This window comes from Rhinoderma darwinii, chromosome 9, assembly GCF_050947455.1.
Source record: "Rhinoderma darwinii isolate aRhiDar2 chromosome 9, aRhiDar2.hap1, whole genome shotgun sequence".
NCBI classification, from domain to species: Eukaryota; Metazoa; Chordata; class Amphibia; order Anura; family Rhinodermatidae; genus Rhinoderma; species Rhinoderma darwinii.
Genome location: NC_134695.1, coordinates 88,919,255 through 88,946,214, shown reverse-complemented (window position 1 = coordinate 88,946,214; position 26,960 = coordinate 88,919,255). Strand labels below are relative to the sequence as shown.

Genomic DNA, 26,960 nt, shown 5'->3' with positions numbered 1-26,960 from the left:
AAAACACATTTTTCCCGCATAAAACAAGGCCTCATACGGCCACGTCAATGAAAAAATAAAATAAAGTTATGGTTGCTGAAAAGGCAGAGGTAAAAACGGAAAAATTTCGCTGGTCATTAAGGCCTTTTCAGGCCTGACCATTAAGGGGTTAAAGATCTCGCCATGTATAGTGTGCTACCCTATGGAATGCCATAATTCGGCCTATACATGATATATCTATCTTTTTCAACACCCCCCGCCAATATGAAGACTCATTTCGGCTAAATTTGCATCTTTATTTCAATAAGTGCCCAGCACCACTGGCGCGGATTATCTCTTGAGTTACAAAGGATTAAACATGTTGAAATCCAACACGTCTGATCTTTTTTTTTCCCCCCCCGCAGTCGGCATCAGGGAACAGTTGGACCCCCTTTATTGCTGACATTTATCTTTGACCTATAGAAATCACCCACATCCTTTTACTACCTGTGGCAATGTAAACAATATTCTGCTTCTTACCTAACACTACTGTGCCACGACTAATCACCTTCTTCCACTGCTCCAGGACGTGACCGAATTTATGTACAAGACTTTTATGTAGTAATAAACAGTACACCGAAGCAGTCTGAACGGCCTAGAAGAAAATGAGAACGGCGTCAAAATTTAAAATAGATATAAAAAACCCGACATGACCGGAGAGCGAGCCAACTAGACAGCGTTGTAATACAGCGGTGTGTGTATAAAGCCTCAAACACAGGAGATCCGCACTTACCTTGTGCACCAACTCCGCTTCTTCATCATTTTTGGTAAAAATTAGGATTTTCTGGACATCAACTGGTGTGAAATCTAAACACTGCAGCAATACGGACAATTTCTCACAGTCCAGGCAGAGCTGTATGACCTAAGTTAAAAGAGGGAGGTCATTGCAGTACAAGTCAGTCGTATGTAACCCGTCATGCATAAAATGTTCCTGCCTTCTTGCTCTAAGACTCAGTAAAAAAAAATATATTTATGTTTCTTTTACAGTTTACATATAATCTACATCCCAAGTTCAGTCATTTTGTAAAAACATTACATATCTGGTGCGAACACAGAATTACAGCCTGAATTCTGTAAACCTCAGAGCTGAAATCTTGAAATCTACTTTCCTAGCGTTCCCTACTGGTTCAGAGTCTGCACTGATGAAATGCATTCTGGAATTTGTAGTCTTGACACCAGGAACTGTACAGCAAACCGATGTAGGAAAAACGACCGGTTTCCGTAGTTTAGAGTAGACCGATCACAGGCAATGCAGGTGACATGATGCATAGAAAAATCAGAATTGAATCGAACTATTCCTTTTTTTTTTTTTAACGCAAGACATGAGGATACCTGCTGGACATTAGCAAAGACCGCTGCCTGCTCCATCCTGGCGATCACAACCTGTGGAGTTGACGTGTATTGCCGTAAAAGCTGCATATCACGAATCCATTTGCTTCCAACAGCAACAATTTGCTGAGGTGTGCCATCTCTGCTCTCTGCTGTCACTATTTTCTTATAGATCCGTAGGATTTCTGACATCTGGAAAAAAAGATGAGCACCAATTAATAAACAGAAAACATCTGCAGACTGAGTCAATCAGAGAAGAGAACAGCTACAGAGAGCGGCCCCTGATCTCTAGTCTCATCTCAACAACCCTCGATGTCATGGAGGGCCCCTCGCTTGCAATTCCCTAATATGAGGCAGAGCGGTGAGACGCTGTTCTCAATCTGGCAGGCCTGGTCCATTCATATATTACATGGAAGGCCGTTTATATAAATGGCTGCATGTAATACTACATTGCCCTCGTAGAGGCAAAGTCAGCTGTGTCCGAAGGGCAAATCCACTGGATAGTTCATACAGGTATGTTAGGGTTCCACGTCTGGTACCTGAACTTATCTCCAGAACAGGGGTCTGCCACCCCCGTCTCGCATGGTGAGACGGCCACAACATCCAGAATGGCTGCGCCAAGCCGAGCAAGCACGTGCGGCCACCGCTCCATTCATTCTCTGCCTTAATTTGGCGGCCAGCCCCAGGTAGAAGGGGGACCTCCGTTCTGGAGAAAGGTGAGGGTACCAGATGTAGGACCCACACCTATCAGACATTTATGGCATATCCACAGGCTATGCCTTTAATGTCTATGATGTGGAAAAACCCTTAAAGTGAACACATGGGACAAAGGAGTTAACTTATTTTCTAGACCAATGGGTTGCCAACATCGAGTTGTGACAAAGCAGTGTCCTCCAAATTACATCAGCATTGAGGGGAACACCAGTATCAATGACATGTAAAGCAAAACCGAAAATGTTTTCTAAACTGTCCCAAAAGTCTTGTAATAATGTAATGTAGGCAATTTGCACTTTCAATAACTAATTGCATTCAATATGAATAGTGAGAACGTAAGCAAAGATATTAGAGAAATGTATTGCCCACATACCTAATTCTATCTTCAGCCACGTCTGAGGGTCCTTTTACACCGGCCAATAAGGGCTGTAAAAACAAGCGCCAATCCACGAGACAGTTCGTTGATCGGTGCTCCTATGATCCGTAACATAGGAGGACGAGCGATCGTTCTATGATCGCTCGTCCCCATGCAATTTCATCATGTCTGCAGTGCATCTCCCTGTTTACAGCAGAGATGTGCTGCCGACAATGATAATATTTAGTGCTGCATAAACGTAACGATCAGCGGATGAGCGAGCGTTTGCTGGTTCATCGGCTGATCGTTGCCCTGTTTACACGCGGCAATGATCAGGAACGTGCGTTCATATGAACACTCCTTTGGCCTATCATTGTCCGTGTAAAAGGACCTTACGAGAAGGTCAGAGGCTATAGTGATCAGTAAGGACTCGGCAGCGATCAGTAAGGACTCGGCAGCGATCAGTAAGGACTCGGCAGCGATCAGTAAGGACTCGGCAGCGATCAGTAAGGACTCGGCAGCGATCAGTAAGGACTCGGCAGCGATCAGTAAGGACTCGGCAGCGATCAGTAAGGACTCGGCAGCGATCAGTAAGGACTCGGCAGCGATCAGTAAGGACTCGGCAGCGATCAGTAAGGACTCGGCAGCGATCAGTAAGGACTCGGCAGCGATCAGTAAGGACTCGGCAGCGATCAGTAAGGACTCGGCAGCGATCAGTAAGGACTCGGCAGCGATCAGTAAGGACTCGGCAGCGATCAGTAAGGACTCGGCAGCGATCAGTAAGGACTCGGCAGCGATCAGTAAGGACTCGGCAGCGATCAGTAAGGACTCGGCAGCGATCAGTAAGGACTCGGCAGCGATCAGTAAGGACTCGGCAGCGATCAGTAAGGACTCGGCAGCGATCAGTAAGGACTCGGCAGCGATCAGTAAGGACTCGGCAGCGATCAGTAAGGACTCGGCAGCGATCAGTAAGGACTCGGCAGCGATCAGTAAGGACTCGGCAGCGATCAGTAAGGACTCGGCAGCGATCAGTAAGGACTCGGCAGCGATCAGTAAGGACTCGGCAGCGATCAGTAAGGACTCGGCAGCGATCAGTAAGGACTCGGCAGCGATCAGTAAGGACTCGGCAGCGATCAGTAAGGACTCGGCAGCGATCAGTAAGGACTCGGCAGCGATCAGTAAGGACTCGGCAGCGATCAGTAAGGACTCGGCAGCGATCAGTAAGGACTCGGCAGCGATCAGTAAGGACTCGGCAGCGATCAGTAAGGACTCGGCAGCGATCAGTAAGGACTCGGCAGCGATCAGTAAGGACTCGGCAGCGATCAGTAAGGACTCGGCAGCGATCAGTAAGGACTCGGCAGCGATCAGTAAGGACTCGGCAGCGATCAGTAAGGACTCGGCAGCGATCAGTAAGGACTCGGCAGCGATCAGTAAGGACTCGGCAGCGATCAGTAAGGACTCGGCAGCGATCAGTAAGGACTCGGCAGCGATCTGATCTTCTGACTAGTCTCTTGAATAGGCCAGAATATAGGATTTCTGCCGAAAAATGAACGTTTACGTCAATAATTTGTAAATAAAATATTGTGCTCTGCTCACCTCTGATCCTGCTTTGGAGAACAGCACGTCCACTTCATCAAAGACAAGATGACAAAGGCGAAGGAGGAGAAGTCCATCATGCTCTAAACATCTCAGCAAGATGTGCGGGGTCGTGACAATAACCTCACCTGTCCACATAAACAAGGGGTTAAACCAGCCCATAGCACAAAAAAAGAAATACAAAAATGAGGCTTAGAAGAGATAACAGATGTTCTACTTTAGCTCACATGGTTTTCTGAAATTGATTCTCTCAATTTCCTCCTTTTTACGTCCAACCAACAGCAGATTAGGACTCAGCGGCCGGGCGTATCTACTAAAGTCCATCAGCAGGTTATACACAGAGTGAGCTTTGTCCCATCCAGGGCAGAGGATCACTGCATGGGGCTGGGAAGAAAGCAGAATAAGCAGGTCTCTAACCTTACCAATCAATTACAATACGATTCCTTTAATCCGGCATCCAATAGTCCAGAAATTCTGCTAATCTACCAGCCTAGAATATCACAAAACATACAACAGAAAACTTGAGATGAGAAAAACAGTGTTGAATTAAGATAGCGCTGCAATAGGATCTGTGGTATCGGTCGGCACTGCCTCGCGGTTTCCATTCTAAACAGAAAACACGCCGCAGACGTGATTAGAGCCTAACGTCGCCATATTGTAAGTTATAGGAGAATACAGGGCAAAACGGAAACACGGCACTGTACCTATTGCAGAGCCTTCAGGGCAGTGCATGACTTCCCACGCACGAAGCATAACACAGTGTATCAGATTTGCCTAGTGTTCCTTTATTTCCACCAAATGTAAATTTGATATACTTTTTTACGACCTTCTGAAAATCCAGAATCCTGCAGGGCAGGTTTAGGTAAATAAGCAATGATTATTTTTGTACATGGCTCTGGCTCCATGCCCATGTTTTACACTGCAGCTCTACTTTTTCAGACTGGCTGCTGTGTAGAAGCACAAGCCCTCCACAAGTTCAGCAGAAAGTCAGTGCGTGGAGAGACGAATAATTATAAACAAACTCAGTGAGAAAAAGAAGGTCCGGTACGGCCGCACATAGACTGAGGTTTATAACCTGTATAGTTAGAGTTATGTGTCAAGTTAAAAAAAAGTACAAAATTGCAGAAAATGTTCTCACCCCGTGTCTAGCGGAGATTAATTTGTATGCAATGGATGCACAGCTCAGATAAGTCAGAAGAGGAGGAATATAATATAAGGGATTGGATCCATCAGGAGAGATTACAATTGTATCAAACCCTTCGGCTATCGGTGCCCAGCAGTAGGATTCGGTCAGATTTGGTTTATTGTAGCCGTTCATCATCAGTCGCTGAAACACAAACACAGCCAAATAAAAAGTTTTGTGAACATTGTGCTATTTTTCACTTATTTATTTTGCAATAGTTACCCATAAGAAGTTACATGCAGACGAGTGCCCTGCTACCCTCCCACTTGTCTCCGTTCCTCTGACTAAATCACGAGGACACTGGACTTGTCACATGCAGCCCTTTCCCCACTACTAGCATAGAATGGTCACATTATCACCTTTCATACATCATTTTCTAAAATACTCTGTGCTGCTGGTACCACTGTAAGGCTATTTTCGCACTACCCTCAGCGGCTCCGTTTGGAGCCTATGTTGGCAGCCCCAGCAAATCAGACGGGTAGTCTAGCGCTGCATGCAGCGTTGTTCTCCTGTCAAAATGACGAAAACCATGTAAGTCAATGGGTTGTGGCTTCCATTCATAACTGAAACCACAATGCGAATGTGAACAGCGCCTTGTATGCGCTATTAAGTTTAAAACCTTGTTGTAATGTGCCACTCTGACCACGACTGCTCTCATTAAAGGGGTTATCCAGGATGTGAAAATGTTTTATATGGGGCTGGAAAAGAAATAAATAAAACAAAAAAGCAATACTTACCTATCCTTGCCCAGGCGATCAATCGCTGCCACCAATCACAGTGCTCAGCGGGGCTCACTGGTGACGAATCGTATTTCTGACAGAAAAACAGAATTACAACATATGGCTGTTGAGCCCCCTGATTGGCTGCAGCGGTCACATGCTACGTGCAAGTAAATGACCGTGTGAGTGCCGTCGGAGGGACAGTGCTGGATCGCCGAGGGGCAAGGATGGATAAGTATTGCTTTTTGGGTTTATTTATTTCATTTCCAGGCCCTAATAAAAAAAACATTTACTTTTACAGAAACTAGAAATATAACATAAAGCGTTATTAAAGTATTTTGAGTTGGGGGCGTGGCCTAGAGGTGAATGTGAGAGGACGTGTGTGACCGGAGCTCCTGCTGTAATCATCCTTTAAGGTCCATATATCCCGTAAAACTCGGGGACAATAGCTTCCCCAGGGGCTTACCAGAGTCTGGAGGTGGAGGAGCACGAATACCCGGCCATAATGACGCGCTCTAAGAAGCAGAAGTCGCCGCCAGCGAGTCCCGGGTCCCGCGCTCAAGATGGCGCCGAGGAGAAGGAAGGCCGCAATAGAGGCCTCCGGCAGGAAGTGGTGGAGAAGCTGGAGAGGTTCGCCCGCACGCCGAGAGCAGGGGGGGCGGCTGCACAGCAGCGAAAGTCGGCTGGAGATCAGGCAGCTGGAAGCTCATCATATGGATCCAGGTATTCTCCTTTGGCGGGGGACATGAGAAGTGAGGAGGAGGAGGAGGAGGAGGAGGAGGAGATGAGTGGCGCCATGCAGGATCAGCCAGGTGCTGGAGGGAAAAGTGGAGTAAGGAAGGAGGAACCCTCCCTAAAGGACATTTTGGCAGCGGTGAAGCAGAATTCTATGGTCCTTAATACCTTAGCAAGCCAGATGGGTGGATTGAAGGAGGACATTTTGCTGCTCAGGAATGATTTGCAGAAAGTTGCGGAACGCACCACTGCCGTGGAAGGGAGAGTCTCAGACATGGAGGATGCGATTCCTCACATAAAGCAGGATGTGCAGGCACACTCGCAGGCAGTGGCGACATTGATGGCTAAGACAGACGATATGGAAAATCGGCTGAGACGAAATAACGTGCGCCTTGTGGGGGTTCCGGAAAGAGTGGAGGGAACGAATCCGGATGACTTCTTTGAAAAGTGGCTGATAGACACATTTGGTAGAGAGGAATTGACCCCTTTATTTGCGGTGGAGAGAGCGCACAGGGTGCCGACCAGACCTGGCCCTCCGGGAAGGCCGCCGAGACCGGTGCTGATAAAGATTCTACATTATAAAGATAGAGACAAGATCCTGAGGAAAGCTAGAGAACGTCAAGACATCTCCTTTAATGGGGTGAAAGTGTCCTTCTTCCCGGACTTCTCTTTGGAAGTACAACGGAAAAGATCACAGTTTATGGATATAAAAAGACGACTAAGGGCATTACAAGTGCAATATTCCATGATGTATCCTGCCCGTTTGAGAGTGGTGGCGCTGGGAACAACTTCTTTTTTTGAGACACCGAGAGAAGCGGTTAGATGGTTGGATAGCCATGAAAGTCAGCTGAGACCGGCAGAGGGACGGCGTTGATCCGGAACAGACCGGCTGACAAAAGGAGGCTGGGGATGCAGGACTGAACCAGGTGTCGTAGGGAAAATTGCAAGATTTGGCATTTGATTGGACTTGGAGTTGGAGGGCATGGTTGCGGGGACCGCGGAAGACCGGAAGAGGAGGAATGTGTTTATGGACATTGAGGGGTATTGATATGCTGAAGGGATGGTAGTTTATTTGTAAGAAAATGGCAGCGGGAGGGATGGTCAGTTAAGCGGGAAAAGCACATAACGAGTTATGGTATTGTTGAATGTATGGTGGGCGGAGTTGACCTGCCGATGTTTGTTATGGGTAATGGCGGATACGTTCTGTTGCCCCAACCCTTGGAAAGGGGTAGGTTTACGGGGGAGGTTGCAGGGGGGGGAGGGGAGGTTGCAGGGGGGGGAGGGGAGGGAGGGAAAGACGACCCAGCCGGTCGGATATGTAAAATTAAGAGAACAGGATAGGAGGTGTTGGGATATGTTGAGGGATGATGGGATCACTTAATTGTTTGTCCTGGAATGTACGGGGCCTGCGGGAAGCCAGAAAACGACAGGCGGTATTTGATTTTATTAGAAAACAGGAGTCGAGGGTGATAGGACTACAGGAGACACATATGACTAGGGATTCAGTTTCCATGATGCATAGGGCCTGGGTAGGCCATAGTTTTCATTCTTACCATACTACATATTCAAGGGGGGTGAGTCTTCTCATACATAGGGCAGTGCCATTTGTATGTCACGACTCCTTCCAGGATGGGGAGGGGCGGTATGTGGGGGTACACTGTACATTGTATCATTGGAATTGTGTGTTGGTGGTGTTGTATGTCCCCCCTCCATTCTCTAGCGGATGTATCAAGAAAGTGGTGGAGGAACTGGCTAGGTACCCGGAGGTGCCGTTACTAGTGATGGGGGATTTTAATGCAGTATTGAATACCAATATGGATAAATTCGGCATGACAGGGGGAGGTGTAACAGCTTTTGGTCATCTGGTGGCTGAAATGGGTTGGCGGGACATATGGAGGGATAAACATCCAAATAGCTTTCAGTATTCTTGTGCGTCTTCCACATATCAGTCTTTATCCAGGATAGACTTAATCTTGTGCTCACCGGCAGCGGTACCATTTGTAGCCCAGATAGAATACTTGCAAAGAGCGTTATCGGATCATTCTCCTGTGTTAATGAAGGTAGAGACGGAGGGGAGGACAGGGCGGGGGCAAGGGTGCTGGAAACTCAATGCCTTTTGGCTAAAGCTGATAGACAATAAACAAATTTTAGACCTCATAAAGGAATACTTTCAGTTCAACTCAGGAACGGTACCGCAAGCGATACTGTGGGACGCGATGAAGGCGTGGCTGAGAGGGGTGTTCATCCAGCACATTTCAGCAGTAAAAACACGGTCTAGACAATTAGGAGAAGCGCTGTTGGAAAGGGTAACGGAGACAGAAAGGCTGCATATAATAGATAACACACCAGACACACTGAAGCATTGGGTGGAGGCGCAGCGGTTGTTAAAGCAACATCAGTTGGAGAGGGCAGATAACAAAAGGATGTTTTTAAAACGCCAATATTATGAGGAGGGGGAAACCACTGGACGGTTACTGGCAAGGATGGCGCAGGCTCAGAGGGAGAATAATTACATACACACCATTAAAGGGGAGGGGGGGAAGTTGGAGACGGATACAGGACAGATTTTGAAAGTGTTTCAGCAGTTCTACTCGGATTTGTATGCCTCTAGGGCAGAGCACACACCTCAGCAGTTGGAAGAGTATATAGGGGAGATAGAATTTCCTAGGTTGGGGGGGGAGGAGAGAGGGACATTGGAGGAGCCAATATCTCTGGAGGAAATACAGGCGGCTATAGGGATACTAGCCAGTGAAAAGGCGCCGGGGCCGGATGGTCTTCCGGTGGAAGTTTTTAAGGAAAATGGGGAGGAGCTTGCGCCGCAGTTACTGGCCACTCTTTTAGATAGCTTCAATAGGGGGCGGCTTCCAGAAACAATGTATGAAGCGACTATAGTAGTTCTGCCTAAAGAGGGGAAGGATCCTCAACTCCCGGGCTCTTATAGACCAGTCTCACTGCTGACGGCGGATATTAAAATCATGGCGAAAGTATTGGCGCTTCGACTAGCTAAAGTAGTAGCTGGGGTGGTACACGGAGATCAGGCCGGTTTTATGCCATCCAAATCGACGGCGGTGAATCTGAGACGGCTGTTCTTAAATCTACAAGTTATGCCGGATAATCGTGGGGGGAGAGCCATAATGTCATTAGATGCGGCCAAAGCATTCGATTGTGTGGAGTGGAATTATTTGTGGTCAGTTCTGGAAAAAATGGGATTTGGCCCTAATTATATAAAATGGGTAAAATTGTTGCATGTAGCCCCGACAGCAAAGATAAGGGTGAATGGGGTGTTATCGGATCGGTTTGCGCTGGAGCGGGGAACGCGTCAGGGATGTCCATTGTCCCCATTGTTGTTTGCGTTGGCGGTGGAACCCTTGGCGTGTGCAGTGAGACAACATGAACATATTCAAGGGTTGAGATATGGGGGGGTGGAGGAAAGAATTGCATTATACGCAGACGATATGCTGCTATTCATGGCGGATACCGAACGCACATTACCGTTAGTGATGGCCCTAATTAAGCGGTTTGGGAAATATTCAGGACTACTCATTAATTGGTCAAAATCGGCCCTAATGCTCATGGACCCGGGGGATATCCAGAATGGGGAAGAGGAGGTGGAGGTACCTGTGGTTACGGAGTTTAAGTATTTGGGGGTGAGGGTGACGGCGAAAGCACAGGATTATATGTCCCTTAATGTAATGCCACTGTTAACAACGATAAAAGCCAAAGTAGAGGCGTGGAATAAGTTGCCCCTATCGGCTCTGGGTAGGACAAATTTGATTAAAATGATCCTTATGCCCCAGGTGCTGTATGTCCTACATAACTCACCGGTATGGATCCCCAAATATTGGTTCAGGAGATTGCATAACCTTTTTAGGGACCTAGTATGGAAGAAGGGGGTACCTAGGATTAAACTGGAGAAATTACAGCTGCCAAAGGAGGAGGGGGGCCTGGCTGTTCCCAATGCTTGGGTGTATTATTTAGCTGCCCAATGTCAGCATTTCTGGGGGTGGGAGCAGGAAGAGACATGGGGGTCCAGTGCGCGCATCCTATCATATCTGGGGGGGGGGGGAGAACCCGTTGGCAGGACTGGAAGCGCACAGATATAAACAGATGGCGAGTACCAGACCCACTCTGCTTCTCGTACATAAGGTGTGGTGGCAGTGCAAGCAATTGCTGGGGATAGGGGAGTGCACTAAATATACACCGCTCTGGAGAAATGCTTATCTGGGGGAATTGGGTAAATTGGAAGGGATGCAGGGGTGGGAGCAGCAAGGTATAATACGGTTGAATCAGTTGTATGAGGGAGACATACTCAAATCTTTTCAGCAAGTAAGGGAGGAGTTTCAGCTGGACTCCCGCATGTTCTATCAGTACCTGCAGATTCGGCACGCTGTGCAGACACAAGCGGCCAGTGTAGACCTGACGATGCATGCCGCGGGGGTGTTGGAGCATATTGCAAAGGCAGTAACATCAAAAGGATTAATCTCATTGGTTTATCGCAGGTTGTTGGTGGAACATCTGGGAGATCCTATGGCACCAGTGAAAGCAATATGGGAGAGGGATGTGGGTCCTATTACAACAGACCACTGGGAGGCGGTATTGGCAACAACATGTACTTTGTCCATTAATGTAGCACAACGAAGATCGCAGTTGTTTCTGATACATAGGGTGTATAGGACCCCGTGGGTGCTGAAACAAATGGGATTAAGAGCGGATGCAAAGTGCCCTAGGTGCCCGGAAGAAAAAGCAGACATCCTTCATATGTTCTGGACATGCGGGAGGCTGGGGAGTCTGTGGACGGAAATATTGGAACTAGTGGGGAGAGTGTTTGAGGTACAGATCCCATGGGATCCTGTAGTAATGCTGCTAGGGTATGTTGGAGATTGGGGGGGGAGATAGGATGTCAGGGTTGGCAATTGCTAAAATACTATATCAAGTTCGGAAAGGAATTGCAAAGCACTGGCTGGATGCGGAGCCACCATCAAAACAAGAAATCATAGGGGCACTTAACTCACAGGTTCTGATGGAGTATAGGATATACTCCAAGAGGGGGTCCAGGGTCAAGTTCGACAAACAATGGGCTAGGTGGATTGATCAATCTGGGTATGCTTCGGTGGAGCTAATGACACTAAGGCAACAAGTGCAGGTATAGGGCCACTGAGGGGAGAGGATTGGAAAAGTGGTACTGAGATCGGCTGGGGGGGATACAGGGGGGAGTTGGGGGGAAGGGAATGTTTGGTTAAATGTAAAGAATTGGGTCTGTTGAAAATTGCTTATACACTGTATGAGAACGTACAATGACCTGTAATAATGTGGAGTTTTGTTGAATAAAATTGAACTGATTAAAAAAAAAAAAAGTATTTTGAGTTGCGTTATGTGGATTTCTACATTTTCGTTTTACATAAAACTTTTTAAACTTCTGCTGGCTGCTTTATCTGCTTGATTACACTTCGCTGTGACACAACAGCTTAACCCTAATGTATAAGTCACCTGAGCTCCCCCAGACGTGCCACTTTACCTGCAGAATTCTGAATTTGGCTCTAGACTACTTGCTCTGCTACAATACCTTTTTAATATCCGTACACAGGGATGTCTCCTCAAGGGTTAAATACGGTGCTAGAGTTTTGCTCACAAACATGGCATGCTGTGGTTTTGTAACATTCGGAGGCTGCAAAGAAGTCAAGTTGTTAGATTGCAAAATAAAACAGCAATGCCATGAAACAATTTAAAGGGTATGTACGCTTTTGCTACCATTTTTTAAAGTGCCATGTCAGTGTGGGAGGGGGTGGTGGAGGTTAGGAGGAGAAGGAGGCCCACAGGCTAGTTCATAGAGAAGAGAGATCATGCAGAACAGGGAATGAGCACTGAGCTCTGAACTAGCAGCTTCACAAGCAGCTACTTCAGAGAAAGTAGGTCTTGGGAAAGAAAACGTACAATACGGAAATGAGGCAAGTGGGGAATACAGAATCTGTCATAGATACATGTGAGAATACGACATTGTTGAAGTCTGATCTTGGACCACCCATGATTTCCAGAATGAGACCTCTATAAAGCACACAACTCCATTTGGCATTGCTCATAGATTTTTCTCTTAAAATCTGTAACATTTTAAGCAAAGGGCCTTTCTTATCAATGGCGGAGCGCGTAGAAAGTTGTGTCAGATTTTCTGTAACAGAAGGCTCTAAACAGTGCCAAAGAGGTGCCATGCTGTGAGGGGGTCACAATTCTGCGTGTTGCATGAATGAACAAGACATGACTATGCCGTGTTCTAGTTACATAAAACCGAACACACAAGCTTACCTTTCTAGACTCCTCTTCTGGTAAGTGATAAGGTGTTGGATTTAAAAACTGAAGAAGCCTGGAATGTAAAGACAACAGTAAATGTCTCGTCTTACACACATCGGTTGTATATGGATTTGCTGGAGAATCTCAGGTAGGAAATACTCATACTTTTTTAACGGTATGAACTTACTAACAAATATTCCAGGGGCAGGTAGAGCAGAGGGGACAACCATTCAGTGTCAGATGTAAAGGGAGAAAAAAATGGTGACAGTACAAGTTGGAAATGGGCATCTTCTTTGTTACTGATGATCTATTATAACATAGAAAGAAGAGCGGAATCTAGCAGGGAGAGGACCCTTTAAATCAGGATAGTGATCGGCAACCTGTGGTTCTCCAACTGTAGTGAACCTATAGAAAAGTTTTACAACAGGTAAAGAGCCACTGGATTAGACCCGAGGTGCTGATCGGAACGCGCACATTGCGTCTCATATGTCTAGACATTACATGCATACCTCACCAAGCCTGGTTTATTGTCAACTTCTTTTGTTCGTACGGATTTGCTCCCACCAATTGCGCTGGAGAGAGTGCAAGAGAGAATGGTATTAATAACAGGACAACTACTGTAAATATTAAGCTGCCCATACACTTAAAGGGGTTGACCGACAATGTCCTGTGGATAGTTGATAAAATGTTTGATCTTTGGCAGCCCCAGCGAACACACGAATGGGGACCTTGAGCCCCCATACTGAGTTTGAATAGGGCGGCAGTCAAGAGTGCGACCTATTGGTGCATTCACTGTCTATGGGGCTGATGGAGACAGCTGAGAGCAGTACTCCTCTTACTCCGTCAGTCCCACAAACTTTGAATGCAGCCGCACCTCACATACTCATTTGACAGAATTCTCCAAATACGTGCACGCTTGGCTGACCGTCAATGTGTTTTGAAATTGGTTTAACTCACGTGAGAACAAAGGATCGGGCGTGTTGAAATCTAATATGCCCGTTCCTTCGCCCCCCCCCCCCCCCCGACATCTGACGTCAGGGAAGAGTTGGGATAATCCCGTATACATTAGACAGTCAGCTGATCCCACGGAAATCAGTGGCTTCAGCTACTTTATATGGGCACCCTTACAACATATGCAACTTTTCATTTAATGTTTTCAGTGGTTAACAAAATCAAGAATCAAAAATCAAGATGAAGAATCAAAATCAAGATGTTCTGCTCTTCTATATATAACAAATATTAAATACACACAGACACACACACACACTAAATCTAAACACAGAATATACACATTGATAGAAATTACTACACAATGAAACATATGACCCTACCTTAATTTTGCAAACGATTTCTCTGTGATCTCTAAAGAAAACCAAACATTCAAAGTTGTCAGTGTATTTACACAGCTTCACCATTAAGTTCACTTATGGGGCTTTATTGGTGTATTTTACATTAGCTACTGTTAATGTTTTTGGCGTGAAAAGATGGAAATTTAAATTGATGACAAATTAAAGAGAAGACCAATTGAAAAATGCAAACTGAGTTAACTTTGTCATAGAATAGAACAGTTGCAGAGTGAAAAACTTACTGCACAAAATAAACGTGTGAACCCATCGTAATTTGCATAAACGGTTCCGTAGCTCTGTAAATGAATTGCAGAGCTGCATTCCCAATTCTGCTGGTTATTGGAAACAGTCGACAAACTTATCGACAGACACAGCCCAACAGCTTAGATAAGCTCCTATAATGCAGGGGTCAGGCCCCATGCACACGACTGGACCAAGTCACTTCTATTGACCACGGACACCTTCTCGTGTATTTGCGGGAAGGTGTCTGGGCCGTAGAAAGCCTCCGCAAAAGATAGGACATGTCCTATCTTTTGCTGTTTACGGACCATGCTCCCATACTTTGTATGGGAGCACGGGCTGAAGATGCGGGTGGCTGTTCGGAGCCGGCTGTGCCCGTAATTGCGGACAGTGATCACGGGCACGGCCGTGTGCATGAGGCCGAAGACTGTTTTTTTTTCCTACATCAGGTGATTGTACAAAACTACTTCCCAGAATTTCAAAATCCCCAGAGCAAGCTCTGAGCTGATGAACTCTTTGAGAATTTAACACAAGAAAGTAGAAACTTACCAGTAGACAGCCTACGCCTATGATCTCTATTGGACCACGCAGGCCACACAAACTGAGCAGGATCAGATGCCACTCCGGTATCACTTTCTGCTGTTTGGAGCTTCTCTTGAACTGCCTGAATTGGCTTCTCATTGTTTACCCTAAAATATACAAATATTGTTATTGATTTTCTTGCATAGTCATAATTACAGATCACACAAAACATTAAAAAAAAATTCAATCGGAATAATAAAATAAAACTGCTCCTGTTTGTAGCTATTGAGTTACATACTTTTTATGGCGCCCCCTAGTGTTCTTTTGATTCCCATCTCAGAATGTGTAGTGCCGGTTGACAAGCATGCCCAGTAACTTATTCCCACCGCATTGATCCTATTGTACAAGGGCGGCGGGGTGATTCCTACTATTCTGCAGGCCCTGTGGGGTACCTGATAGCAAGTGTTCAATTTTCCAGTAGTGCCACCACAGTGGAAATAAAGAATTACTAAGTTCCTGTTAAACACAATGGACTGCCCATATAATAAAAGGATATCTCGAGTCCTGTAGTGCAAGAGATGCTCTTATTATCATGGCTAATCCTCAATGTGGAACTCCCATGAAATTGACTCAGACTACCCTAATAGGGTACTTGAACTGTACAAACAATGCAACCCTTAAAGATGGTTCCCAACACACATTTATGGCATAGCTATGTGATATGCCATAAAGGTTTTATAGGTGCGAGCTCGGATGTTTTCGTAACAACCACAGAACGGATTGGAGAAAGCAGCATACGTGTAGATTAATACAAAAAAAAAAAAAAAAAAAAATTATAAAAATTGAGCAAATAGGGTGGCCTTACCTTATTGGGCTATTGTCAGGAGAACTTGTCATTCCTATCTGTGTTTGTGCACATTTCCTAAAAAACAAAAAGCACTTAACGCACTTGTTTTGGAATATGCGTTTTTCAAAAAAAAGGAGAAAGTTAATTTTTGTCTCCTCCTGCTCTCGTGGTCTCTTGATGAATAACTTTAACGACTCTGCCTATGACTTTAGCGCTTACCAGCCGTGTCAAAGAAAATATATTTGTACAATACAAGGAAAAATGCCATACCTGATCTCAGCCAGTGTATTCTCTGCCACTTCTGTGGAAACAAAGCAAAAAGCATTACAAGAAATAATAATACATAGCAAATGCAAGAAACGGAGAGAAGAGCTGGTCTGTACCTGCACGCAGCCTTTGCTCTGGATCGGTTTTGCTAAATACAGGACGGAGGAAGGGATCAGGACCGGTCACTATCTTGAATGTGGAAAGGCTTGATGAATTAAATTCGGGATCTTTTGGAGAACTTGCACCTGCAGTCTCAAATACACAGGAATGATGTTCTTTGCTCACAGAATTGGATGCATTTTCTTCTTGCCGTTGTAAAGACATAGCATTGCTGGGTTGGACTGCTGTATCCCTGCAAAATAAAGTTACTCTTTAATCCCAAAGATAGATAGATATGAGACAGATGAGAGAAAGAGAAGATAATGTAAGAGAGAGGATCTCAGATAGATATATAGACAGATATTGGAGAGATATAGATAGAGACAGATGAGAGAGTAGAGAGAAAGAGAGAGAATAGAAAGAGAGGAGAGAGGAGAGAGAGAGGCTCTCAGATGGACATAAGAGAAATAGATAAAGAGGAACAGATGAGAGATAGTGAGAGGGGATCTCACATAGTATATGTAGATATAAGAGAGCTATAGATAGATGAGAGAGGAAGATATGAGATGAGAAAAAGGGAAAAGAATATGTGTGAAAGAGAGAGAGGAGAGAGAGGAGAGAGAGGAGAGAGAGGAGAGAGAGGAGAGAGAGGAGAGAGAGGAGAGAGAGGAGAGAGAGGAGAGAGAGGAGAGAGAGGAGAGAGAGGAGAGAGAGGAGAGAGAGGAGAGAGAGGAGAGAGAGGAGAGAGAGGAGAGAGAGGAGAGAGAGGAGAGGAGAGGGAGAGAGAGAGAGAGAATGTAATGAGAAATTGGGGACCTTGTGTTCTAACAGTTAAAGGGGTTGTACCAGAATAAAAAAAAAATGATCGCCTATCCTGCTATAGGTGATAATTGTCTGATCGCTGGAATTGCCACCACTGGGACCCCCACCGATCGTGACAACGAGATATCCTGAACTCCTCGATATTGAATGGAGCGATGGTCGAGCATGTCCATTGCTACTCAATTCAGAGTCTATGGGAATGACGGAAACAGCCAAGTACAGCACTTGCTATTGCCATCATTCTCAAAGACATTGAATAGCGTGGTTTGCGCATGCTGAATCGCTGCTTCATTCAAGCTATTGACCATGGCATTTAAGTGATTATGCGTCCAGAATCTGAGTTACCTCCAATCCCGGCCGTTACAGTGAAGTTTCAGCAGTAGCGTTCAGCCGACACCCGCCGAGTATGAAGCGGGCTCAGCCTGTACACGCCTCCTACCCGACCATGACGTATAGTTACGTCAAATGTCGGGAAGGGGTTAATACCAGAAACCATTTGGTAATGGACTAAAGTTTTATCTGCTTAAACTAAATTAGTTAAAAGGAAGAAACAGATTCCATACCTAATGTCAGCAGCAGGTTTTTCTGCAGCTTCTGTAAGAATACAGTAACAGCACTTAATAAAATTCCCAAATAATCTATAATGTGTGACACCAAGAGAAAAGCTTGTCCTACCTGCATGTAAGCGTTGCCCTTGATCTGCTTTGCACCATGCAGGGCGAATGAAGGGGTCAGGACTGGTCACAGCCTTGAATTCAGGACTATTAGGAAACTGCTGGGACTCTTTCCGTTGTGGAGACGCGACCACTACGCTCTCTGATGCAGAGCGCGGCTGTTCTTCGCTCAGAGAAAGTAATGGCTTTTCATTTTGAGAATCTGCAGCTCTTCTTTCTTTGATGCGCAGCACGACGGCTTCCCTGCAAAATTATATCAACCATTGAATCTCAGATGAATACGAACAACGGACGTACACATGGAAAAATGTAATGCTGGTTAAAACACGGGAACTGCATGCTGGAAATTACGTTGTTAACCTGTCAAACGCTGAACCACATGAAAGTTAATTGAAAATGACAGAATAACCGTATGCATACCTTGTATCAGCAGCAATCTTCTCAGCCACATCTACAAAACAAAGAAAAAGTCTATGTAAATATGGTGTCCTGGGTATTTTCTCCTATAGCTGGATCAGGGCATCAGAGAGCTCCTGGACAGTCTGCGGTGCTCCTCGGCGGTGTCAGATGAATGGATTCATAATGTCCCAGAGGTTTTCAATTGGATTTAGGTCTGAAAATCAATGCCTTTGTCACGCAGGTACTGCTTACACACCTGGGCATCGTGAGGCCGGGCATTGTCTTGCACGAGGAGGAACCCACAGCGCACTACTGCACCAGCGTAAGGTCTGGCAATGGTTCTGTGAATTTACTCCCGATACAAAACAGCGGTCAGGGTACCATTGGCGATCATGTGTAGGATTGTGCGACCCTCCAAACGATATGCCCATCTCTGACCCACCGCCAAACCAGTATTGCTGGGTGATGTTCATCATGGCATCTCCAGACTCTTTCACATCTGTCACATGTGCTCAGTGTGAACCTGCTCTCATCTCTGGAGAGAACGGGGCACCAATGGCGGACCTGCCAATTCTGGTGTTCTCTGGCGAAGGCCAATTGAGCTGCGTGGTGCTGGGCTGTGAGCAGAGGCCCCACTACAGGACATCAGGCCCTCAATGCCACCCTCATGGAGTCTGTTTATGACAGTTTGATCAGAAACATGCACACCAGTAGGTTATTTTATAGGGCTCCGGCAGTGCTCCTCCTTATCCTATATACCGGTCCCGCTGATGGGTTGATGTACTTCTACGACTCCGTCCGGTTCTCCTCATGCAACGGCCCATGTCCTAGTATTTGACTAATGCGTTTAAGACTGTGCTGGAAGAAACAGAAAACCTTAATGCGACGCCTATAGATGTGACATCCTGGAGAAGCCGGACTCCCTGTGCAATCTGAATGGGCGGCAGGTACCAGTAGTGACAAGCACACTAGCAAAATTAGAGAAGAATCCGTCAGGAAGTATGTGGCCCGCACCTGCAAAACCATTCCCATTTTCGGGTTTCTCTTGCTGATGCCTCCAGTGCACCTGTTGTCACTGTCATTTGCATCAACGCAGGTGAAATAAATTCATGATCACTTATGCTTCGTCACTGGACAGATTGATATCCCTGAAGATTATTTGACTTGGGGTTATAATATGATGCTTGAGTATTCCCTTAATTTTTTTGAGCGGTCTACGTTGGCCTAATTCACAAAGCAGTATTTTGGTCAGTATTTGGAAGCCAAAATCAGGAGTGGCTCTAAAACACTCTGAATGAGGCCTTAGTGTTTCAATAACTCACCGTTTTCAATATCTCCACTTGCTGTATGTGAATGGGAATGTTATTTATATTCAAAGGGGGAAGAACAATCATACCTCTCTTGTAAAGACTAGTACACATGAAAGTGTCTGTTGTGACAAGGATGCGTTTTCTGCTTCTGAAAGGGAATAAGACTTTTTCCATTCACTGACCGCAAGCAGAGATCTTTATAGCAGTGAGCAACAGAAACCCAAAGTATATTAGACTATTGCATGACTTTCCTTTATGCAATGATCTAGAAAAACCTTTAACCCTTTCAGGACCAGACTAATTTTTCGTTTTTATGCTTTTCTTTTTTAATCCCCGCTTTTGAAAGGTCATAACTTTTTCGGGGTAGAATTGGAAAAAAACAGCAGTTCCTCCATTTTCTTATGGGTTTCTCTTTTACAGTGTTCACTGTATGGTAAAAATGACACGTTACCTTTATTCTGTGTGTCAGTACGATCACGCTGATACCAAATTCATATAGTTTTTGTATTTTTAGTACCTCCGTTAGTGACCGGCCCATCGTGTTTCTACGTCGGTCACTAACGGGCCTTATTCCGATGCCATAGACTTTTTACGTCGCGGCATCGGAATAAGTTTACAGAGCAGGGAGCTGTCAAATCTCCCTGCTCTCAGCTGCCAGAGGCCGCTGAGGGCTGGGAGCGTCCCTGCTCTGCCGGGTGAGATCGATATTAGTATCGATCTCACCCGTTTAACCCCTCAGATGCGGTGCGCAATAGCGAGCACCGCATCTGAGTGTTTTTGGAGAGGGAGGGAGCTCCCTCTCATCCCACCGACACCCGGCGATACGATCGCCGAGTGTCTGTGTCTCTAATGGCAGCCGGGGGCCTAATAAAGGCCCCCAGGTCTGCCTGGAGTGAATGCCTGCTAGATCATGCCGCAGGCATGACCTAGCAGATGCCTGTCTGTGTTAAAACGGACAGGCAGTAATACACTGCAATACAAAAGTATTGCAGTGTATTATAAATGCGATCGCAGAATCGTATAATATAGTCCCCTAATGGGACTAGTAAAAAAGTGAAAAAAAAGTTTCATAAAGTTAATAAATAAAAAAAATGTGAAAAAAAATGAAAAACCCAGCTTTTCCCCTCACAAAATGCTTTACTATTAAAAAAACAAAATAAAGTTAAAATGTTACGCATATTTGGTATCGCCGCGTCCGTAATGACCCCGACTATAAATCTATTACATTATTTAACCCGCACGGTGAACGCCGTAAAAAAAATAAAAAACTATGGAAAAATTGCTGTTTTCTGTGAATCCTGACTTTAAAAAAAATGTGATAAGTGATCAAAAAGTCGCATCTACTCCAAAATGGTACGAATAATAACTACAAGTCGTCCCGCAAAAAAAAGCCCTCATACAACCGTATCGGCGAAAACATAAAAACGTTACGGCTCTTCAAACATGGAGACACAAAAACAAATAATTTTGAAAAAAAAGCGTTTTTACTGTGTAAAAGTAGTAAAACATACAAAAACTATACAAATTTGGTATCGTTGCAATCGTAACAACCCGCTGAATAAAGTTATTGTGTTATTTATATCACACGGTAAACGGCGTAGATTTAAGACGCGAAAAAGAGTGGCTAAATTTCAGGTTTTTTTCTATTTCCCCCCAAATAAAAGTTAATCAATAAATAATATGTCCCCCAAAATGGTGCTATTGAAAAGTACAACTTGTCCCGCAAAAAACAAGACCTTATACAGCTATGTCGACGCAAAAATAAAAACGTTATAGCTCTTGGAATGCGACGATGGAAAAACTTAAAAAATGGCTTGGTCATTAAGGTCCAAAATAGGCTGGTCATTAAGGGGTTAAATAAAATGTAAAAGTTTGAAAGAAACAAGCATTTTTTTTGCATCGCCACATTGTGACCCGCATAACTTTTTTATATTTCTGTGCACGGAGCTGTGCGAGGCGTCTTTTTGTAAGTGGAAAGAAATCGTTTTTATTAATACTATTTTGGGCAATGTCAGGCATTTTGGTCACTTTGTATTCAATCTTTTGGGGGGAGGGGTTGAAGTGGCAAAAAAACAGCGATTCGTCCATTTTGACCTTTTTTCCCGCTACGTCGTTCACTGTATTGGATAAATATTTTCATAGTTCGGGCATTTTCAAATGTGGGAATATCTAATGTGTTTATGTTTATTACTGATTATTTTTATATGTCATCTAGGGGGTGATTTGAATTTTTACTTTTATTTAACCCCCTAGGGGGCTTGAACCTACGATCATTAGATCGCTTATGCCATAGACTGCAGAATCCCAGTATTGCCGTCTATGGCAAAATCAGTGCATTGCTATTGAGACCTGCCACAGGCAGGTCTCATTAGCAATCTTCCTATAGCAGGGCTGGGAGCGTTCACAATGCTCCCAGCTGCTAGAGGAGTACACCGACTACCGCGATCTCGCCGCGCGGGAGCCGTTGACCGGCCCCTAAGTGAAAGGGGGCAGTAAAAACCCCTCAGATGACAATGGTCACATCTGACACCGGCATCTGAGGGGTTAAATGCTTGCAATTATAACATTTTCTGATCGAAAGCATTGCTGCTGGGTCCCTGCTGTGTAACGCAGCAGAGACCCGGTGGCTATGGAGACCCCCACTGCTTCTTAGCGGGCGCCATATTTAAATACCCTTTGCTGACGTAAATCTATAGATTAGAGATGGGTAAGGGTTGAACCCCATTAATGCAATGAAATCTCCAACCTGTGCCTCTCCAGCTGTTGTGAAACCACAACTTCCAGCATGCCCTGAAAGGCACAGCCAGTGGGGGCATGCTGGGAGTTGTAGTTTTGCAACAGCTGGAGAGCCATAGCTTGGAGACCAATGCTGAGGTGTGAATTGAGCGAGTCATAAATTGAGTCAATGGCAGCACAAAAAAGAATAAGATTTAGAAATGAGTCTGTTCTTACCTATTGGCTGATTTGGAGAGTTTGAATCTCGCCACAACGTAGGACCACGGATGCTCACTACCCCCGGCTTCTGCATTTCTAAAGATTGTTCTTCCGCAAGAGAAATAGATGTGTCTCCATTTTGCAGAATCTTGGCAGGAGAAAAAGTAACTTTGCCATTTTTCATCTTGTCTTCAGGATTCCCATTTTCATAACAAGCATACTTTTTGGCCACTAGATCGTCATTGGCGCAAATCTTTGAATCAACAGATAAAATCCACAGATGTTTATCGCTAATGGTTTCTGAAGGGTGAATATTTACGCAGTATTTCTGTATGACACATTGCATTGTCTTACCACTGAATCTGTAGTCGTAGTCAGGTAAAGGTTCACACCCGTGCAGTTATTCTCCACCGAGCAGATCTGAGCTTCAATCTTGAGGGACTCTAGAAAGAATAAACATTTGGTGTTGTTCTATTTTGTGATGCTTTTCCAGACACAGGCTGATATCTCGCTAGGGGGGGGGGGGGTCAAGTAATTCTAGAGACATGTGACCACTCCAGCAGATGGCAGGCCGCAGCATCGGGGCCAGTAAATGCAGCAGATGACCACTGTGACCAGTGATTGCCCGCAGCAGTCACGTGTGGTATGGCATGTCATCACTGCTGGCATGTAAACAATGATGAGCGGAGGACCACAGGCCCTGGAGCGGTGGGGGATTGAACAGGTGAGTATTTTTGTAATGTATTATTATAGTTGTTTTTTTTATACATATTCTGTGGCCAGTTGTTTTTTTAACCCCTTTAATAACCCCACATGTTATCATTCTTCCTGCGCTGTTATGCCCCATGCTGCCAGTTATATTGACTTCTATCGATACCCATACTTCCTCTCCTGATGTCAACAGTGAACTACACTTCCCAGTAACGTACCTTAAAAATATACCTTATAGTCGCTATAATTATGGGTTAAGGCTCCGCTCTGCCTGACACATCCCGGATGGCCAAATAAACATTTGGTCACTGGTACCAGATCACGTTTCATACTTTATGTGCATAGATTCAGCCATGGGAGATAGGGTGGGGGTCCCCTTACTGAGACGGACTGCCATGAAAACCTGAAATAAGGAAGCCGACTTTGCTTTGAGTGACCACGTTATAAAAGCGCAGCCCCTTGAGTTACTGCAGCTGATAACGGCACCGGTCAGACAGCGGCTTCCTGTCCCATAAACTCAAAAGAGGAATAACCATCTTAGACATTTATGGCATATCCACCAGGACAAGCCATAAATATCGGAGACACGCGTGTCCCACAACCAGGGCCCCGCATCCAAACGGAGACTTGGTGGAGGTGGTCCGGGATTACGGAAACTTATACCTGGTCAGTGGGAGTCTGACTGTTGGGACCCCACCGATCGAAAAAGTGTAGAGGCCCAATTCAATTTTTCATATGGCACGAGAACTGTTCTAGGTCGTCCACAGCCCAAGACATGGCTATTATGATCCCCTTCCCTCCAGGCTCAGGCCTCATGCACACGGCTGTGCCCGTAATCACGGCCCACGATTGCGGGCATGGCCGGACGCAGCCCGCATTTTCGGGCCGTTCTCCCATATGAAGTATGGGAGCATGGTCGTAAAATACGAAAAATAGGACGTGCTCCATAATTCCCGGCCGTTCTACAGCACGGACACCTATCCGTAGCGATACGGAAAGGTGTCCGTGGCCAATAGAGCTGAATGGGTCCGTAATTGCGGATCGTACTACGGTCCGCAATTACGGACGTGTGCATGGGGCCTCAGTCTCTCACACTGCGTGAAGCAGCTTCATGCTGATAGGACAGGAGGCTGGGAGGAGCCCCACCTCAGGGGAATCCCCGGTTGGTGACGCCCACTTGTCTAGTATAGAAAAAAGCTCATAACTTTTAAAATAATAAAACTTTTTGGGACACAATTCTCACTATCATTATCAGTGTGACAGCGCCTATTAGATTAGCTATCAGATTGGACATTACTGAACTAGTGACAGATCCTCTTTAAATTCTCTTGTTTAGAGAGGGTTGAACGCTATGAACACCACTCATCCCAAAAATGAAGGGACCATGATCAGGTACTGATTGCATATACTAACAATTTTCCATCTACGTCTTCCATTGGACAGCCCTATGAACTGCCGACACCCTAACATTACACGTTACCGTTAAGCAGCTGCTGAAAGTAATGGATTGCAGAAGTGTCCCAGCTTTTTGCCAGTCTAAAAAACAAAAACAGTTGTGTAAGAATAAAGGAATGGAACAACGTAAAGTGAAAGGTACCCATCCATACCAACGTTATTGACAGCAGAAATGGCTTGAGGGTTTACCCTTACACACTATCAATTCACTCACCTCAACTCTGATTTGTTTTCAGAGACATCGATGCACAGCGATATTGGCTGAATCTGGTGCAACTTAAATTTCTTTGCACGGACTGGAAGTTTTTTACATTCCTCCACAGGATACCGAATTCTGCAATCACAGAAGAACACAACGGCTATACAGTGATGTTGTGGGCAGGGTGTGACGTCTGTGCTGTGTTATGCAGGTCTATGATTTGGTACTTTTTTCTATAGGTGTTCTATATGTGTGGTTGACATGTTTTAGATCAGAGAGGCCTCTCACTTGGTCTTCTTAATGGGACAGTATAGGGCATAATCCAGGAGAAAACAATCCACCAGCTCATCCTGCGCGCTACAAGTGGTGGATTCCAGTATGGCTCTGCACCAACTCTTCGTTTTTTCATAGAAAACTATGCAAAACTGAAAGAAAACATAAACATCGGTATCTATCGTGAGGCGACTGACACCTGTTCACACCTATAGAAATGATTGTAACTTACCGTCCCAACAGGTAACGACACCGGCTTCAGCTCCTCTACATCTCTGTATACTGTGCTGTACAGGAAATTCAGCTCCATAAACAGCTGCTCATACTCCTTGCTGTCACTTTCCTTCAATATTTCACAGAAGAAGCAGCTCGGGTCTACCACCTGAATAGGGTGTGTACATAGCAGCACGTGAGATAGATATAGATATATATATATATGTAATCAATTGTCAAATGGTATCTCATATACCACCGATCGTTGGAACAAAGTGCCTGCAGCGATGGGATTAGTACTGCACCCCTTATCAGCTCTCCTGAGATAGCCGAGCAGCAGGTGGTACAGGGTTAGAAAGTCTACCAGTCCCTACTCCGCTAAGGCTTCGTTCACATTTGTGTTGGGATTCCGTTCATGAACGAAGCCTAACCTGGCCTCCCCCAGATCCGGAAAAGATTAATCAGAGCGATAAGGGCACAGTTGAGCACTTCAGACCTTTTGTTCTAGCAATTAGTGGGGTGTCTCAGTGTCCGGACCCCACCAATCAAAACTTCTGACATGTCGCTATCCTTAGATAAAACTTTTTGAAGCTTTATCACCTCTCCGGACATGCCTGGTTTAGTAGAAAATTGTATTCCCCATAAAATTAAAATTCTGATATATATATTTTTAGAACTGTGCCATTCCTCAGTTATTCCTCCCAGAAATGTATGAATTAATTAAAGAACTGGGTGTTACCATTCCCCTTGTCAAGGAGTGTGTCCCTAGACAGTCTCACCCTGTCAGCACTCATTGCATATTGTTACTGTGTAGGGACACACCCACAACTGGTAATACCCAGTTGACAATTTATTCATAAATTTCTAAGAGGAATAACAGAGGAACGGCACAGCATAGAGTTTTAAGAAAAGATGTTACAGAACTGTTATTTAATGCACATGGTTTCCTTTTTTGAAAACAGACATGTCAGGAGAGGTTACTGGTCTTCTTTAAAGGGTAACTAAACTTTTAAAAAACTTTTGACATGTAAGTGATTTGTCAGAAGTCTTGATGGGTCGGGGTCTGAGCACTGAGACCCCCCCCATCGCTAAAACAAAGCGGCAGAAGCGCTCGGGTGAGCGCTGTGCTGCTTGCTTTCTGTTTGGCTTTCCTCGGAAAGTCCAGCCAGTAGTGTATGGACTCATAGATTTTTCTATTGAGCCCATACACCGCTCCGAGGAGAGACTATTAGAAACAGAGCGGCACATCGCTCACCCGAGCACTTCTGTAGCTTCGATTTAGTGATCAGTGGGGATCTCAGCGCTCGCACCCCCACCAATTTAAAAACTTTTAACGTGTCACTGACATGTCAAAAGTTTTTAAAAAGTTTAGTTACACTTTAAGATGAATGCTTATTAAAGGTTACTACGGTCCCTCATGCTCCCCTAGGACTCCACTATGGAGTAATCCTTGGTTGCCTCATCTGGAATCATTGCCGGGAGCGGTGATGTGGTCAGGGGCAGGGGTCAAATTGGTATCCTTTTCTGAACTTCAAGAGAGATATAACATTTCAGGGACATGTTTTTTTCGTTATCTCCAGCTACGACATGCCTGTTGTGCCCAATTTGGCTCTCCGTCGCCTCAGCTGGGTTTCTCTGGATTAGAGGACCTGCTCGGTGCTCCAGATCTCTCCCTCACTAAATTATACATCCATGGGAACTAGACCATTTGATAAGGC

General features: G+C 45.2%; 1 protein-coding gene across 1 annotated transcript in view; it reads right to left on the bottom strand.

Annotated features, from left to right (window-relative positions):
- The window catches only part of TDRD12 (tudor domain containing 12), a 49,743-nt gene that overhangs the window by 14,936 nt on the left and 7,847 nt on the right, over nt 1-26,960 (bottom strand). Inside the window, exons 3-25 of the mRNA XM_075838434.1 lie at nt 25,262-25,411; nt 25,045-25,181; nt 24,772-24,891; nt 24,583-24,638; nt 22,746-22,834; nt 22,410-22,644; nt 18,169-18,199; nt 17,750-17,991; nt 17,638-17,668; nt 16,270-16,505; nt 16,157-16,187; nt 15,905-15,961; nt 15,067-15,206; nt 14,263-14,293; nt 13,441-13,503; nt 12,947-13,004; nt 12,213-12,314; nt 5,151-5,339; nt 4,240-4,396; nt 4,013-4,140; nt 1,351-1,539; nt 752-880; nt 499-613 (exon numbers count right to left, since the gene is read on the bottom strand). Coding sequence (XP_075694549.1) covers nt 499-613; nt 752-880; nt 1,351-1,539; nt 4,013-4,140; nt 4,240-4,396; nt 5,151-5,339; nt 12,213-12,314; nt 12,947-13,004; nt 13,441-13,503; nt 14,263-14,293; nt 15,067-15,206; nt 15,905-15,961; nt 16,157-16,187; nt 16,270-16,505; nt 17,638-17,668; nt 17,750-17,991; nt 18,169-18,199; nt 22,410-22,644; nt 22,746-22,834; nt 24,583-24,638; nt 24,772-24,891; nt 25,045-25,181; nt 25,262-25,411 — 2,716 coding nt within the window. The remainder of the gene's footprint in view (nt 1-498; nt 614-751; nt 881-1,350; nt 1,540-4,012; nt 4,141-4,239; nt 4,397-5,150; nt 5,340-12,212; nt 12,315-12,946; nt 13,005-13,440; nt 13,504-14,262; nt 14,294-15,066; nt 15,207-15,904; nt 15,962-16,156; nt 16,188-16,269; nt 16,506-17,637; nt 17,669-17,749; nt 17,992-18,168; nt 18,200-22,409; nt 22,645-22,745; nt 22,835-24,582; nt 24,639-24,771; nt 24,892-25,044; nt 25,182-25,261; nt 25,412-26,960) is intronic.